Source organism: Triturus cristatus, chromosome 12, assembly GCF_964204655.1.
Source record: "Triturus cristatus chromosome 12, aTriCri1.1, whole genome shotgun sequence".
NCBI lineage: Eukaryota > Metazoa > Chordata > Amphibia > Caudata > Salamandridae > Triturus > Triturus cristatus.
Genome location: NC_140595.1, coordinates 291,880,548 through 291,896,981, shown reverse-complemented (window position 1 = coordinate 291,896,981; position 16,434 = coordinate 291,880,548). Strand labels below are relative to the sequence as shown.

At 41.9% G+C, this 16,434-nt stretch overlaps 1 protein-coding gene across 1 annotated transcript in view; it reads left to right on the top strand.

Moving 5' to 3' along the window:
- Window positions 1-16,434, top strand: part of CNGB1 (cyclic nucleotide gated channel subunit beta 1) — a 958,531-nt gene that overhangs the window by 641,418 nt on the left and 300,679 nt on the right. Inside the window, exons 28-29 of the mRNA XM_085637063.1 lie at window positions 4,024-4,074; window positions 15,234-15,320. Coding sequence (XP_085493189.1) covers window positions 4,024-4,074; window positions 15,234-15,320 — 138 coding nt within the window. The remainder of the gene's footprint in view (window positions 1-4,023; window positions 4,075-15,233; window positions 15,321-16,434) is intronic.

The following is a 16,434-nucleotide window of genomic DNA, read 5'->3' as shown; positions in this document are numbered from 1 at the left end:
TGTCAAGACCCTTGTCTATTTTATCACCAAATAGGCAAGAGCTGTTGAACACCATGTGTATCAGGCTAGATTGCACATCACCTGAAAGATAAGTGGATCGCTGCCAGGCATGTCTAAGTAGAGCTACCTAGGAGCCCATGGCCCTGGCCACCAAATCCAACATGTCAAGATCTGCACTGAGAATTGGTCTGGAAGTATCCTGAGCAAACTTTACCACCACAAAGTTCCAAAAGTTGTCTTTCATGTGGTCAGGTAGGCTCGGCAGTACCATGTTTACCATTTCCCACAAAGCATTTGGCTTGCAGGCATGCTGTGATCATTGAGCTCATAGCCAGGCTCTCAGACAAAAACACCATCTTACCCAGGGTCTTCAGCTTCTTGGGATCCGTATCTGGAGCCACAGTGGAGAATTCTACTGGGTTTTGCTAGGAGTAAAAGGAAGCTGTGACCACAAAACCTTCTGGTGAAGCTTGTGTGGACAAATAAATCAGGAACTACTGGAGCTGGCTTCTTTCAGAAGGCAATAACTTTGTTTACAGATGGAGCAGATCTTGGTTTATTCCAAGCCATCTTGTTTGGCTCCATTAGGGCATCAGTGAAGAGGAACAGCAGTTCAAATGCAGCGAAAGTAGATTGCAATATTTCAGTGGGAATGTTGGGCTTTGTCTCTACTGTGGGAAGGGGTAGCTCCAGAATTTCCCCCACCTTCCAGAGGACTGCATTTAAAGAGGCTGCAACAGAGGGAGCTGTCCCCGATGTGCCTTCTATTCCCATTTCTGAAGAGGTGTCCAAGCTGCTATAATACTGAAGCTCTAGATAGTCTGCCACAAACTGAGTTAGTAAGGGTAGCAAATTGGCCCCTTCACTTTAGTCATCTTCATCATGTGGTGCAATCTGTGACATCTGGATATGGTTATAAACTGACCCAAAGATGTAGTCTGTGGCTTGCCAGTACTGTTCTCTTGGCCTAGTTCATGGTTAGTTCTCATCCCGGTACCAGGCCTCCTAAGTCAGCCGTTGTGCCTCCCTTCTTGACCTCCTCATAATGGCTTTAGTCACTGAGAAGGTATTGGAGCTACTGACAATGTCGAGGCCTGTGCTGATGGCGTTGAGCTTGATCAGCTTGAAGGGCACAGAAAAACTGATGGCAGGGCGCCTGGGTTGCTCGATTTGGCTCCATTGATGTCACATCTGCGTTTCAACCTGCATCATGATAAACCTTATGCCACCAACTGGCACAGAAGAGCTATTGCAACATTTCAAGACCCAGTTTGCCTCTTGCGGATATTTGAAAGGTGAGGAATCTGCTTGTAGAAATACCTATCAGTATTCTTTCTATTTGGCTTTGAGGTAATACTTCACTATGTAGCCAGTAGTTATGTTATGGTACTACACATTTGTAAAGCGCACATCCACCAGACCGTCTCTTGGCGCTAGGTAACCAGTCAACTCCCACCTCACTTAGCCTATCTTAGCTGTGTTTTCAAAAGATTCCTAAACTTGGCAAGGTCCATTAAGGCCATTAGTTCCAAAGGTAAGCTGTTCCATACACAAGGGGCGATAACGGCAAACCTGCGCCTGCCGATCTTTTTTATTTTTCCAGGTCAGAATCGTCAGGAGATGCGAGTTACTGGACCTTAAAGCTCTAGTTCGACAGTATTCAATAAGTCTCAACTTCACAGAGGCAGGGTAGCTCAAGTACAAAGACTTAAAAACCATGCAGCAAGCTTTAAACATTGATCTCTGTACAACAGGCAACCAATGAAGGTCCATCATTACCGGGGTAATGTGGCATCGTTTGGGCAGGGTGTAAATCAGCCAGGCAGCCTGGTTTTGAATAAGCTGGAGCCTGCACTGAAGGAGTTTAGGGAGACCCAGGTAAATAGCATTAGCATAATCTAATCTAGACATAACTAACGCTAAAATCACTTGGATCAAAGCCTCCTTGTTAAGAATTTTTTAAATCTTTTTTATGTGACGTGGCTGGCAAAAGCAGGCAGAAGTCACAGCTCCTACCTGCTGCTTCAAAGTAAGTTCTGCATCTATTATAACACCCCGGCTTTTTACAGCTTTTTTAGGTGACGGAGTAGAGGCCAAAACGAAGGACACCAATAGTTCACCTTACTTCTTGTAAGCATTATCCTCGTTTTATCGGGGTTCAGCTTTAAATGATTACTGTTCATCCAGTCACGGATGAACCGCATCGTCTCCTGAAACATGTAGTGAGATGAAGGGCTATCACTAAGCATAAATAGTAGTTGCATATCATCTGTATAATTAAAGATGTTAATTTCTTTGTGTTTAAGGGCATTGATCAGGGGACGAAAATAGATGTTGAAAAGGTGCAGAGACAGCGAACAACCTTGAGGAACCCCGCAATTCAGTCGCACCTCTGAAGATGAGTAAGGAGGTAGCCTAACTGATTGAAATCTGTCCCTTAGAAAGGAAAGAAGCCAGTTCAAAGCAGAATCTCGTATGCCCGCGGCACTGATCCGGTCGGCCAAAATACCATGGTCAACCGTATCAAAGGTCGCTGACAAATCCAACAACACCAGGACTTGGGCGCAGCCATTATCTACCTCTTTTCGCATATCATCGACCACAGACACAATCACTGCTTCTGTAGAGTGTGCAGGTCGAAATCCTGCTGGTACAGAAACCAAGAAGAATGACTCTTCAATGAATAGACATAGGTGACGCTTTGTGGGCCTCGAGTAGTTTGGCAAAGAAGGGTAAAAGTGAAATAGGCCTGAAGTTTTTCATATCCTTTGGATCAGCACCAGCTTTCTTTATAATTGGGGCAATAATCACTTTCTTAAAGGACCAAGGGACCACCCCCATATTGACAGATTGGTTAAGAAAAGACAATATACGGTCAGGCAACCGGGTACATACTGCTTTCAAAACCTGCAGGGGCAGATGTCAACTGGAGAACCAGACTTTACCTTTGTCAATAAGAGTACTAGGTCCTCTTGCGTTAGATTTGGGAAAGAGGTGAGAGTGTGACTATTCATCACATCTGTATACAGGTTATCAAATGGTGAACAGGTAGGGATGCTGTTCATAATGGCCTCAATCTAAGTAGTAGTAAGCAGATGAACCATTAAGCAGGCATCCAACAAATGTTCCAATTGATTTTTGCATTTATTCAGTTAAGCTGCACACAAACAAAGGCAATATTTGAATTTATGGCCACAGTCATTTACTGTAGGAATATTTTCTGCACTTACAACCAACATGCAGGTAAGGTGTAGACAAACACATTATCAATAATACAACTATGTGTTGTCAACTCTGAGAAGCAGCCATTGTACTGCTGGAAGGTGGGTGCTCTAACAGATAAGAGTACAAATTCTAATATGCATGTGAAGCCTTGTGCCAAACTTATTGTCAAGCTGGCTGATGTGGAAGGCAAAGAAGAATGATTAAGTTGTGTAGAGATGCCCATTCCACAGTTCATCCAAGATAAGCACTTACTACTTCCACAGATACTTCTGACATCAAGTGTTTCAATGTTATTGTTCTTCCATGCTGATGCATTGGAACCTACACTTTCAAGACAGTGTGAATAATCACACTTTGTTAGTTGCAGCATAGCAGCAGCTCCAGGTTGTCTTGTTGTCTTGTATCATTTCAGTATTTATACCCATGACAGATATGCCACACACTATTTCTTAATTTGATTTGTATGACTTGAAGCGGTAGATGCCATTGATATTTTTCAGACCCAACACAAAATCACAAGTCTTGCATCCCTATTTGTTGAAAGTTTGAGAAATAATTAAGGATCAGCAAAATAGTGAACCTTTGTTTCATGAAGGCCTATGATAATCTTTACAACTGTTATCTTTTTCTTTATGCCATATTTACATTTATATTTTCATTATTTTTTGTTGCTTATTTCCATACTTAATGGTCTGCACAAGATACACTTTTTGGGAAACAGAATTTTTTTTGCATTACTTTCTCTCACATAGGACAGCTATGACTAGTATCTAATGCTTTCTGTGTCTTTTTTTCCAGACCAATCCAAAAGAAATGCGTCTGCATTACATAAAAACGGATCGCTTCAAGGTATGATCAATTTCCTTTTCTCATGCTTTCCTTCAGTGTTTGTATTCATGATAATGAGATTTTGGATAATATCGCCACTTCAGTGATTGAACTGTAAATTATTGTGGCCTCTATATCTAAAACCTCTGTAGAGTGAAGGTAAGCATATGTTTGTAAGTATAGATTCATAATCCTTAACTCCACATCTACATACTTTGAAGATGTATGTATTGTAAATAGTACATAGATGTAGAGTTAAGAATGGTAAATCTCCACATTTCTATATTTACTTTCTTTAGGTATTGTAATAGTTAGCATTTTGGCAACAATATTCTGGCAGGTTGATTTTATGATCTTAATATTTTGGTTTTAAAAAACCTTGAACAACCAATCTGAATGCAGGTCCACAGAGTGGCATCTTGTCAAGTTAAAACCTTCATGCAGATGCTTTACTCCAGAAACTACAAAAAACAGACAATAAGAGTGATATCACTTTTAATATCATGTGTTATGTCTAGACCACAACTGATTTAGATAATATTGTGAGTCATAATTTTAATTTGGAGACCAGAATTCACAGGTTTGTGTAGCAGAAAAAGGTTGTATTTCCTGTGTGTTTTCTTAAGTGTATTCTGGTTTCTATGGATAAAAACATTGAAGTACTGCCTTCAACGTACTTTACGGTCAGCTACCAACATTCTTCTTGTTGTTTCAAACAAGCTGGAGTAGGCAGCCATAACTTTTCTGTCCTGGTGCCCTCTCTTTGAAATCTGTTAGTAACAGTCTTCCTCTTGAAGCATTTACAATATCCTCTCATCTACTTTTCAGAAAAAAAACAAAAAACATATATTTAATGCCATGTGTGGCTGTAGATACACATGCTCTGCATATTCCCGCCATCTAGTGTTGGGTTTGGAGTTTTGTAATTTGTTTTTCTTCAAGGGGGTCTTTCGGGTCACAAGACAGTGACTCCTTCTCTTGGTGTTACTGCATGTTGGCATAAACTTCTTTGTTAGATTGTTTTCTCTCTGCTGTCAGGTTTAGACATGTATGCCTCTTTATTTCAACTCCGTTTGGTACGATTCTTTGGTTCTTTTACCATCTTCAACAATAACAGTATTGTTTTGATCGAACTTCTCACTTCCACACTACTCACGAATTACATCAGTACGTGCTTCGTCCCGCTGTGCTCTTCGGGGCGCTGCCCGTCTCTGGTCTATTCCCGCATGCACTCATTTTAATCGAAGATGCCCTTCTGATGGAACGCACACACTTTAGATTGTGCCCGCGTTGACATGCAAAATATTCGCACACCAATCAACACCTCGTGTGCAACTTGTGTCTTCCGCCAGACCATCATGAAGCCAAATACGACAGGTGTAAGTTTTTTCAGTCCAAGAAAACTCTTTGGGATCGAAGGGCGCGTTCATTGGAAATGTCTTTCAGAAACGGCGAGGACACCCCTGACATTTTCAGCGAGCAGCACACCCAGGTGGAGCCAGCTTTGGAGGACAGACAAGGGTCTTTTCCCCTTAAAAAAGTTCTAAATCCGATTTGGAGATCGCTATGAAGATGGGTAACCTTCCATCCGGTCAGCGCATGAGTACTTTGGCCCCTGAGCCTGATCCAATACCCAAGCAGGCCTCAAAATATTCTCATACAGAGGTTGCTAGACCACCAGTGCCTTCTGGCCATGGTCAAATCTGAAAGATTGTTTCGGACGCCCCGCCCTCCAGCCCGGGAACCAAAAACTGATACCAGGCCAAGCCTTTGGCATCGACCTCTTCGGACCGAGACCGACCTTCGGGATTGAGCTGGCAACCGACCATCTCTACATCAGTGCAGAGCAAAAATCTTGATTCCACACCGAAAGCTTCAGTCCCAAAAATTATGGAGCTGATAGCCTCTAAATCTTCATCGCCTTCCATGTCTCCGGTAGAGCCCATCCTCGAGAAAAAAACATTTGACAATGGAAAATTCAGATCCAGGAAGGTACAGGATGGATACTTGTTTCTCTGCCACCAAAGAGTCCTACACACCAGCCTCCTCCTCCTCCTCCACCCCCACCACCATTACCATCCCCTCCTACATCTCCACCACTTGACCCACTTGATGCTTCACCTCCAGGGTCACCAGATACAGATTATGGGAGGTTGCAAGGGCCATTAAGGGATCCTGTCCCATGGGATGCATACCACACTGATCCCTTTACCCACAACAATCCAGATCTATATCCCGCTTGCCCCGACCCTACAGCCGATGACACTTCTTTTCAACAAGTAATTGCTGGGACATGGCTTTCCACAATGTTGGGCTGCACAAAGAGTCCTTAGAACAGGACTTTTTGTTTGATATCCTCTAATCCACACATAGAGATACCCAGTATTTGCCCAAACATACTGGCATGCTGAGGCATGTTGAGGGCATTTTTTAAGAGCCAGCCCGTGCCCGAGTTATTGCCCCACAGATGTACAAAAAATACAAGGCGCTTCTTCTGACCCACTCCTCATCAGGTGTCAAGTTCCACCTGACTCTACTACGACTTGTCAGAGAGCTAACAGCCAGGCTAAGGGGGATTCTCTGCGTCCTAAACAGGAGAGTAAGCGAATAGATGCAGCTGGGAAGAGGTTTGCAGCACAGGCAGCTAATCATTGGCGTATTACCAATTCCCAAACCCTTCTGGCCCGTTATGGCAGAGCCCATTGGGATGAGATGGATGAATTTTTGTAGTACCTCCCCGAGGAACACCGCAAAAGGGGACAACAAATTGTCACAGAAGGTCAGGCCATTACCAATAACTCAATCCAACTTGCACTAGATGCAGTGGATACAGCAACTGGGGGTGTTAATACCGGCATGCTTTTTAGACGACATGCATGGCTTAGCTGTTCTGGGTTCAGGCCAGAGGTCCAGCAGGCAGTTCTATATATGCTTTTTGACAAAGAGCACATTTTTGGCCCACAAGTAGACACTTTCCTTGACAAAATGAAAAAAGGACACTGACACAGCAAAGTCAACAAAAACAAAGCCAGTCTGCCTACAGTAGGAGCTATCTTAGAGGTTCCTTCAGAGGTGGAACCAACAAGGGAAGGGGCCGGGGTACCTCCGCATGCAGAGCAACACCCTCTGCAAAGCCATGACTTCCAAATCCTTCCCCAATACTCCATATCTGTCAGGGGCAGACTGCAATTTTTCCACCCATCCTGGGAATCCATCACCACAGACTAATGGGTACTAGCCATTATCCAACAGGGCTATTGTCTGGAGCTCATTACCATACCATGCAACATCTCACCTTGCACTCACAGGTTGTCACAGGATCATCTAACCCTTCTCAAACAAGAAGTCAAAGCCCTTCTTCTCAAAGGGGCTAGAGAACCTGTCCCGCTTCAACAGCAGAGATCAGGGGTATATTCCCTATATTTTCTCATTCCAAAAAAAGACAGGTCACTGAGACCAGTCTTAGATCTCTGACCCCTCAACCAATTCATCCTATCAGAACATTTTCATATGGTTACGCAACAGGATGTTATTCCACTTCTCCAACAGGGTGACTTTATGGGCACACTGAACCTAAAAGACGCCTATTTCCATATACCAATAAACCCTGAACACTGCAAATACCTCAGATTTGTCTTAGCAGGCAAACATTACCAATTCAAAATTCTACCATTCGGGGTGACCACAGCACCTTGAGTTTTCACAAAATGCTAGGCAGTAGTTGCAGCACATCTGAGAAGACAAAACATTTGCGTATCCCTATACCTGGACAAATGGCTCATCAAAGCCAGTACCCACCCACAGTGTCAACAGTACACTCAATTGACAGTGGATCTACTTCACAGGCTAGGATTTACAATAAATTCCCCCAAGTCTCACCATTAACCTCTCCAAGTTCAACCTTATTAAGGAGCAATTCTCAACACACAGTTAGGACTAGCTTATACCAATCCCGCTCGAGTTCAGAACTTTGAGGTAACTCTACCACAGTTCCAACCAAAAAAAAAACTCTCACAGTTCGGATCGTCATATGTCTCTTAGGAATGATGGCCTCTTGCATTGCCATAGTTCCCCATGTGAGGTTGCACATGCATCCCCTGCAGTAATGTCTAGTTCGCCAGAGGTCTCAATCAGAGGGTCACCTCGAAGATCTAATGTTGATAGACCACCCCACTCATCGTTCTCTGCAATGGTAGTAAACCAACAACCTGCTACAGGGGCGGCATTTTCTGGACCCTATTCCTCACTTCACTCTCACTACAGATCCATCAGAGGCAGACTGGAGTGCCCAGCTACAAGATCTCACAGTACAAGGTCGGTGAGGTGTCAAACATCAATCCCTACACATCAACTACTTGGAGCTTCAGGTGATCTTCCTAGCACTAAAGGCTTATCTTACTCACCTCTCTCACAAGGTTGTCCTAGTCTGGATGGACAAAATGACAGCCATATATTAATTACAAAAACAGGGGGGACACAATCTTCTCAACTGTCAAAACTGTCTCAGGTCATATGGAACTGGACACCTCACCACCTCCTTCATCTTTTGGTGGAATATGTGCTAAGAGCAGACAACGAATTTGCAGACCTGCTCAGCAGGATGCAGGAACTCCACCCATGAGTACTCCTACCCTACTTTCAAAAGTGGGGCTTTCCTCAAATAGACCTTTTTGCCATAACCGAAAACACAAAATGCCCAAACTTCCCTTCCAGGTGCCCACATCCACTATCCAAGGTCAGCGCACTATGGATGAGTTGGTCAAGGATATTTGCCTACGCTTTTCCACCTCTCCCTGTCATTCTGTTTTCTGGTTCAGGGACTCAAGCAAACATCTCTTACCATGATCCTAGTAGTTCCCACTTGGGCGCGTCAGCCCTGGTTCATGACACTACTAGATGTCTTAGTAGTTCCATACGAGAAGCTCCTCGCCAAGCCAGACCTCACTCAGAATCAAGGACAAATCAGACACACAGATGCCAAAACTCTCAATTAAGAAATTTGGCTTCTGAGGTCATCTTGGCTATCTTAACTTATCACAAGAATGTAGGAACATTCGTAAGCATGCAGGCAAACCCACAACTAGAGCATGTTATGCTGCAAAATAGAATCTTTTGTTTGCTACTGTCAACCTAAGTAAATGATCCTATGAAAGCCGCAGTACAAGACATTATTTGCTACCTACTTCATTTGCAAAAGGTTAATTTAGCCTACACTTCCATTAGGTTACACCTCGCCGTAATGGTTGCCTAGCTCAAAATAGGCAGCATCTCTCACTATTAAAACTCCCAGTCATTAAAGCATTTAAGAAAGGTTCCTCTAGCACCCTTTTGTAGCCTTGGGTCCTCCTTTTGAGCCTCGTCACTCATACCCACTTCAATTTCTTTCATGGAAAGTGGAATTGTTAGTTGCCATTACCTCACTCAAATGTATTAGTGAGCTCCAGGCGTTAACCTTAGAGGAACCATTCTTCCAAATACATAGAGACAAGCTGGTTCTTCATACTAATCCTAAATTTCTACCTAAGGTAGTCTCTAGGTTTCACCTCAATCAATCCATTAAGCTCCAAGATTTTTCCCTAACCCTGACTTTGTGGCAGAAAGAGCTCGTCATACCCTCGATGTTAAAAGAGCTCTCATGTTCTACATAGACAGAACTAAAACATTCAGGGAAACAAAGCTACTCTTTGTAGCCTTTTCTCCACCTCATAAAGGCAACCATATATCCAAATCAGGCATAGCCAGATAGATAGTCAAATGTATACAAACATGTTACATTAAGGCCACAAGACCTTTACCCGTTACTCCCAGAGCACATTCCACTTGTATAAAAGGAGCTACTGTGACCTTTTTAGTAAATATTCCCATAGCTGACATTTGACAGCATGTATATCTATAGCCACACATGCCAATCAGTGGATTATGTTACTTACCCTGTAATCAACTGGTCATGGCGGGGACTTATAAGGGTTGTTTAGCTCCAATTTGTCACCCATCCGGGGATGGGCAGAAAGGATATAAGACACCAGGGACAAAATAGGGCAAAAAGGAAGGCATCAGGCTGTGTCCTCACCACAGAACGGGTGAAACACAACAGTCTTTCTGCCCCCTCCCCCTGGGGGCAGATTAGGGGCTTTACCCCCTACCTACCCTCCCAGAGAGGCAGGCATCCCACTATGTACCAGGGAAGAATTAGGCCACAAAGAACAAGGGAGGTGCCCACCTAGGTATTGGATCATGCCCCTCTGCAGAAGTCCCATCCTGGGGGAAGGAAGGAGGTATTTATTACCAGCTACTAGGGAAAAAGGACCAAAAATCTAATGGCTGGGGGCAATCTGTCCAGGTATCAATATGTGTCCCCTCCTTCGGCCCCTGCTGAGGGTGGATTTGGTGGTTTACCCCCAATCTCTCTCCCAGGAGGGGACAGAAAACCCAAAGACTATGGAGAAAAAATTGTCAAAATAATAGAATGGGTGGGGACATCTACTCAGGCATGGGGCCATACACTCATCCCCAATTGGGCCTAACAGCTTTTCTGCCCTGCAGACTGGGATGATTACCCCTTGGGCAGAAAGCCCATTAGGAGCCAGGGAAAAATGGTCAAAATATAGAAGGGTTGGGGCGACCTGCCCAGCATCAGGCCTTGCCCTCATCTCAAAATGGGCCCAGCAGTCTTACTGGCTCCACTGGGGTATACCCACAATCTGCCTCTTGGGGGCAGAAAGCACACTAGACACAAGGAAAAAAATGGTTAAAAATAAGGGGGTGGTCCTTCCAACAAAAGCAAACCGAGTTTAACCTACATAAATCCCAGTTCCAACGCTATTTGCAACAGCGACATGCTTTAGACCCCCACATCCATCATTTGGAGGCACGTCCCAAATTTCACCCACTAGAGGGTTGGATACTAATGGGGGATATTGGGACACACAAGGACAGACAAATTTATCAGACACTAATTACTCACACTCATAACACAATACATAAAACTAGGGTGGCATGGGAGGCAGATTTACCAACCCTGACAGATGATGACTGGACAGAGGCCTTGGCCAGTCCTCGGTATGCGGCAGTCTCCTCACGATACCGCCTCATTCAGTTTAAGTACCTCCATCGGATATATTACACCCGCTACCAGCTATCGAAGATGGGAGCTATTCAATCTCCCCATTGCCTTTGTTGTACCCGCGAAGAGGGCTCTCTTCTCCATGTGGTATGGAGCTGTACGGGGATACAACAATTTTGGACTCTGTGACATCCTGTCTAGGCCAAGTGCTGACTTGGACCATCCCACTTGACCCCAGACTATTGCTCCTTCATAGCACTGACGAGATTGGCGGGAATCCCTACAAGCAGCACCTATTGTTCCTGGGCCTAACCCTTGATAAATGAGATATAGCACAGTAATGGAACGCAACTTCCCCATCTAGTATAGCCGGGTGGAAAAAGGCTATGGATAGTTGTATGGGGGCCGAAATTGCGTTTTTTCAGGCGAGGGGATGCCCACAGAAGCACAGAAAAATCTGGTCCCTTTGAGTGATTTACCCCCATTACCACATTCAGGCACTTCACGATCCCACTGGGGGATATACAGGTCATTTTCCACTATTATAGTCTGACAAAACAGACTGTTAACAGACATATTTTTAATAACACGCAATTGAGACTCTTTGGGTGGGTTTGGTGTGGTTTGTTACCTATTTGGCCTTATGTTCTGCAGACCAAGACATTTTTGAATGTTAAAACCAGGTATGCTATGTCTTCTACACCATATGAAGTGTTCTTGCCGGGTCATGCCCGCTTTGTTCCTTTCAAAACAAATAAAACTTGTTGTGAAAAATCCAAAAGGGGGGCGGCATGAAACGGGCCCACCCAGCCATTTGTCCATGTCCCCACTCCAGCACAGGCCCAACAGGTTTTCTGCTGCCCTCGGGGCATTTTGAGGGTTTTTCACCACATTCTAACCTTTATGGGAGCAGAAGGCCTCTCACTTACCATAGTGAATGGCTTCAATATTCGAGGTCAACTGGTAAACAGGGAACCCTCCTAAACCCTGATATTTCTGAAAACCAGACACCCAGGGAAGTGAAGAGTGGTGTGACATATGGTCACACTACCATTTCTTACCCACAATGCCCTGCAAACTGCAGACTTTGGCTAAAATCAAGCATTGTTCTCACATTTCTGTGAGGGTAGGTCCTGGAATCTGCAGGGTTCCCTAAAATTCTTACCATCCTGCATTCCCTAACTTTCAAAGTTCCCAAATTCTGCATCTACCTACTTCACCATAAAGGGTCAAGTTTGTGGCCCTTCCGGTTGTCAGTGTTAGGCCCAGCCACCCAAGTGGGGTACAGTTTTTATCAGGAGAAGTATGGAAAGCTGGGTGGTTGGAACTTGGTATATCCCTGCAAATTGTTTAAGTTTCTCTCACAAACAATAAGAAGGAATTTGTGATTTTAGCCTAAGTTTGAAGCTTATCAGGCATAGTAGGTAAAAAAGGAGTGAGATCCATGTGAGTCACACAAACCCTGGACTCCCTGCCTTTCTAGTTTTCAGAAATGTCAAGGTTTGGTAGATTTTCCTGGGTGTCAGCCGAGCCCGAACCCAAATTCCCTAGCTATACACATTGCTAAAAAGGTTGTTTTACATGGCAGATATTTGATGTAGTCACATTACGTTTTGGAGGCTTTCCTGTTGCGGTCAAAAGGTACATGTGGGGTACCGTTTTGGTCGAGAGAAGTGTGGAAACACAGAATAGTACAACATTTATTACCAATTGGATTTCTCTCAATTTTTGGCTTCCAAATGTAAGCCAGTGTGCAAGAAAGAATACATTTTGCAAAATGCCCCTGAATTGTATGATAGCATGGGTTACTCCAAATTCAGAGGTGAATAAATACCCAATATTCCTAAACTCATTAGCTTGTGAACATTTCAGAAATACATCGGTTACCTTCATACCTGTTTTTCATTAATTAAATTTTAGTAAATGAATTGCTTCATGGTTGATATACAATGAAAGATCATTATAAGCAGCTGCTTAGGTGTTGGCCTGGCTAGTGTGTGTGTTTGGACAACCAACTAACACTATACATCCCCGCCATGTGGTGGGTCTGCCGGACGCAACTGTATGTTACTTTTGGAAATCATCCATCAGCGCAGAAAAGCACAGATGAAAACATCACTAATTGAAATTTTTTCCTACTCATTTTCATTATTTTTTTATTTCAATGATTAGATGCTTTGAAAAACCATGAGCCAGCTACGTAAATGACTGACCACTTACTGAATTCAAATTATGCTTACTTGTCATGAATGTATAGCTTTCTGGGTTCACACAAGGATTTCACACTTGTATCTACTATAAACAGCAAGTAGGTTGAAACCACACAAAGTACGCAAAATAGACTACCTGTTAGAAAAATTTAAAATGTGTGAAAAAATGTTTTCTTTATCAGGTTTGCTTTTTCCTGAAAGCGGGATAGATGGGAAAGACAATACAGCAAACCTTTTGTTGATGCCATTTTTAGCACACAAAAAACAATTCTTCCCTGCACCACACTTTCTCCCATTTTTCCAACAAAAAACAAAATGTGGCCATATGTGCCTAATTTCTCAGCACCCTCCAGGAAAATCCACAAATCCTCTGTATCTTTTTTATCCCCAAGATGATGGAAAAAAGCACACAAATTTGACTTGGATAACATTTGTGGAAAAAGGTTATGAAAGCCTAAGTGCCCCAAATATCATAAAAAGGAATTGGCAGTGGAAGATGAAAAGGCCTTAGCGTTTAATGGGCTAAGTAATCAAAATAAATATAAATCAATGTAAATACAATTTTAAATATAAAATCTAATTAAAGATTAATAATTAAAAAGGCAATACTCAAATTTAGTAAAATTGTTTAAAAAAATAGTTTAAATATTAAAATAAGCATGCTAACTAAACATTCTTAGAAAGTCTCTCTATTTCTCTCTCTCTCTCTCGCTCTCTCGCTCTCTCTCTCTATATATATATATATATATATATACATGGCACGTGAACAAGGCTTCTCGCCGAAACGCGTTGTGTGAAATAAACACTTGACTACCCAACTTTTTGGTATCTGCCTTTTTCTACCGAGAGCGTACGATATTTTGTTTTGGGAATTGGATATATATATATATATATATATATATATATATATATATATATATATATATATATAAAAAAAATCTATAAATGTCAATATAAAATATTTAAGTAGTTAATTTATATATGTATTAAACAGATTTACCAATTAATACGTTAAATTAAAAATTAGAATATATATATTTAAAAACGCTTTCACCCTACTTACCTACAAACCATGCAGCCCACCAAAAATGAACATTATAAAAATATGTTTTATGATTTATCAAACACAATTAACACAAACAAAATGTAACTGCTATTATTAACAACACCAATAATACCAGTAATACTATTCATACAAAAAAGAATAATATTCACATACATTAAGATATATAACAACTTAACAAAACTGCCACTCATCAAATGTTCCTAAAATATTTTTACACATTTTCTTATTTAAAAACCAAATGAACAAATTAAAAATTAATGATGAATGTTCAACCTTAAAATGTGTGTATTTCAAATAATTCCAACCCTACTCCACTACAAACCCACCCAAAAAAAGATAGAATTTTTTAAAAATCCAAAACTTTACGACATATAAAAGAATTCACAAATTTTACATCAGAAATAACAATTATTTAAAAATATTCAATTTAATACTTTACAAAATGCACATATTTTACATATAACATTGATGAATTAAATAAGAAAATACATTAATTCAATATTAATAACCTAACCAACTAAAATGTAATACATTAAAAGTTTAAAATAAAAAACAATAACTTCTAAAACTAAATCAAAGTAAAACCAAACAATATTCTTATGTGTTTTAATAGTATTAGCGTCCCAAGACATTTTTACAATAATATTAAATTAGAACACCCCGTTTAGTGCTGTCATAGGATATTGCTGAGAAATATAAGTATTAATAAATTAGTTTCACAGTGTTGTCAGCTAATTATTTCTGGCCTATTTCCTTCCTTTGCTTGTCTTTGCACCATTACATATGTCTCTATTTTGTTTCTGGAGTAGAGGGTAACAAGGCTGTGCAATATTCATCCTAGATGGACTTGATCTCATTGCTTCCGCTGGATTTCCTCTACTTGAAGTTTGGTGTGCGTTCCCTTCTGCGACTTCCACGGATTCTGAAGGTGAGTCACACCATTATGATGATCTGCCACATCAACCATTGGTATTCTCTTTATTGACTTTGGGGATACAACTTTTTGCCTCTCTGAAGTTTCTTTTCTACTTAGACAATGACTGCTAAGTAGGTCATGTATTATTATCTTCTCTGTTTTCCCTCAAGTTTGACTTCTTAATTGAGAAATCTTTAGTATTAATTATCTACTTTGCCGCCTACTTTCCAAAATACATCAGTCAATTCCTATACATAAACGTACTCAGGTGTGATTTATCTTTGTCACCCGAGGACAGCCCTGAAACCCCTCTGCTCAAAATTAGATCATCTTCGGTCACGTAAAAGCAAGACTAAGAGGTCCATGTACAATTATTCAGAAAAATTGTCAAAAATCAAACCTTTTACATTTTAAGCCCTGGTTTAGTGGCTTATTGCAAGTTACTTATTTTGGCAACTCTCATACTGGTAATCTTTTATGCTGCTTGTAGGAAGGTGAAATCTGACTGCATGGTTGCCCCCACTTTTTTCCTGGTGTTTGAATGGTTTTTGACTAGTCTGGATGGGATCCTGCTATCCAGGACCCCAGTGTTGGACTTGGCCCTTTTTGCAGGGCCATCCCTAAACTTTTTGCCTTCCTCCTGTATTTTTTCTGACCTGGTGTTGGCTGTTTTATGACTCTGGGCACCTTACCACTGCTGACCAGTGCTAAGGTGCATATGCTCTCTCTATGGTAAAATGTATTATGTGAATTGACTTCCGTGTTTGGCTTATTTGGTTTACTATCAGTCCCTAGTATAGTGCACCAGGGGTGCCAAGGGCTTGTATATCCAAATGCTGCTAGTGGGCGTGCAGCACTGGTTGTTCCACCCACCGAAGCAGCCTGGTAAAATGTGTCTAAGGTCTGCCATTGCAGAACCTGCATGCAGTCTGGTACTGTCATGCTGACTGGGCAAGTGTCCCCACTTGCCAGTCCCTAAACCTTCCTTACCTTCATATTAGTCACCCCTATGGTAGGCCCTAGGGCAGGGTGCATTGTAAGGATAAGGTAGGACATGCCCTGAGGTGTGTGGCATGTCCTAATAGTGAATTACAGCCATTTTCGTTTTTCACTATTGTAAGGCTAC